The sequence below is a fragment of the Nematolebias whitei genome, chromosome 6 (genome assembly GCF_014905685.2).
Source record: "Nematolebias whitei isolate Nwh7 chromosome 6, NemWhi1, whole genome shotgun sequence".
Taxonomy (NCBI): Eukaryota; Metazoa; Chordata; class Actinopteri; order Cyprinodontiformes; family Rivulidae; genus Nematolebias; species Nematolebias whitei.
The window spans coordinates 11303763-11305719 of record NC_056503.1 but is presented as its reverse complement, the minus strand read 5'-3'; the positions used below and the strand labels follow the sequence as shown (position 1 = coordinate 11305719).

The 1957-nt window shown below is 53.0% G+C and overlaps 1 protein-coding gene across 1 annotated transcript; it reads left to right on the top strand.

The window, feature by feature from the left end:
• Positions 1-486: 486 nt before the first annotated feature.
• Positions 487-1514, top strand: LOC119411102 (forkhead box protein L2-like). The gene is given in 2 exon segments (XM_037678027.1): positions 487-630; positions 632-1514. Coding segments are annotated over 2 exon segments (927 nt in total). The 5' UTR covers positions 487-489; the 3' UTR covers positions 1418-1514.
• The last annotated feature ends 443 nt before the right edge of the window (positions 1515-1957 follow it).

Genomic DNA, 1957 nt, shown 5'->3' with positions numbered 1-1957 from the left:
TATCTATCTATCTATCTATCTATCTATCTATCTATCTATCTATCTATATCTATATATATCTATATATATCTATATATATATAGATATATAGACATTTTAGCCTATGTCTAAAAATAGGTTTAAATGTATCAGTATGGTGTGAAACACAAAAATTAACTCAACAAGCAGTTCAGACAGACAGAGAGACAGACAGAGACAGACAGACAGACAGACAGAGACAGAAAGACAGACAGAAAGAGGGCGGGGCTTACTGACTCTCAGCCACGACCTGCGCTGCGCCTCTGGAAGCCGTTTAGAAATACTCTAGCAGAAGAAAGAGGCAGATCTGGTGCTCAAATATATAAAACATTAAAAACAAAATAAGATTTATTTCCTGCGAGCCTCCACATCGAGGCGCGTCCTGCGAGGAGCGCTGAGCTCATCCAACCACGAGTCTGGCACCTCCAGCCGCCGCCGTGGATTCTTGTTTTGGGTTTTTGGCTGCGCGCGATGATGGCCACTTACCAAAGCCCCGAGGAGGACCAGATGGCCTTGATGATCCATGACACCAACACCAGCAAGGACAAGGAGCGGCCCAAAGAGGAGCCGGTCCAGGTGAAAGTCACGGAGAAGCCGGACCCGTCCCAGAAGCCCCCCCTACTCGTACGTGGCTCTGATCGCCATGGCGATCCGGGAGAGCTCGGAGAAGCGGCTCACGCTGTCCGGCATCTACCAGTACATCATCAGCAAGTTCCCCTTCTACGAGAAGAACAAGAAGGGCTGGCAGAACAGCATCCGGCACAACCTGAGCCTCAACGAGTGCTTCATCAAGGTGCCGCGCGAGGGGGGCGGCGAGCGGAAGGGCAACTACTGGACCCTGGACCCGGCCTGCGAGGACATGTTCGAGAAGGGCAACTACAGGAGGAGGCGCAGGATGAAGCGCCCCTTCAGACCCCCGCCCACACACTTCCAGCCCGGGAAGGCCCTGTTCGGGGGGGACGGCTACGGGTACCTGAGCCCGCCCAAGTACCTGCAGTCCAGCTTCATGAACAACTCGTGGCCCCTGGGCCAGCCGCCGGCCCCCATGTCCTACACGTCGTGCCAGATGGCCGGCGGGAACGTGAGCCCGGTGAACGTGAAGGGGCTCACGGCCGCCGCCTCCTACAACCCGTACTCGCGCGTGCAGAGCATGGCGCTGCCCGGCATGGTGAACTCTTACAACGGCATGAGCCACCACCACCACCACCCCGCGCACTCCCACCACCACGCGCAGCAGCTGAGCCCCGCCACGGCGGCGCCTCCGCCGGTCTCCTCCAGCAACGGAGCGGGCCTGCAGTTCGCGTGCTCGCGCCAGCCCCCGGAGCTGTCCATGATGCACTGCTCCTACTGGGAGCACGAGAGCAAACACTCGGCCTTACACACGAGGATTGATATTTAAACTCAAACTGCTCTTTATAGAAAACTGTAAACAACAACAACTTGAAGACTGAATTGATTCCTGTGGTCTCCACAGAACCAGCAGTATTTTAAAGTGTGGGGGGGGGTTGGAAACTAAATGGAAACGGGAGCTAAAGGAGTCTCCGCTCTGGGAGCCATTTCGTGTGCGTGAAGCTGAAGCCTCCAGCCTGTTGCTGCAGGGAGACGTGCACGCGCTGCTCCACTCTCTTTAGGCATGCGTAAAAAGCTCGCCTTTACGCACGGCTCATCCAAAGTGTTCCTAATCAAATTAGGACTGAAGAAGTTCTGACTGACCCGAGCGCGTCCTGGTTTCTGTTCACACTTCATGACTTTTCAGACTCCTGCAGCCAAACTGATAATTATTGATATTTGAATATTTGGATGTGATCAGCTGTTTCCTTCATGTCGGGGCTTCATTTCATTAGCACTTTGCCCTTTTTATAGGTTTGTCAATTTCCTAATAAACTTGTATTTCTTAAAGTAACTCCCTGCCGTGAATTATCTCTTTGATGTTTTAAAT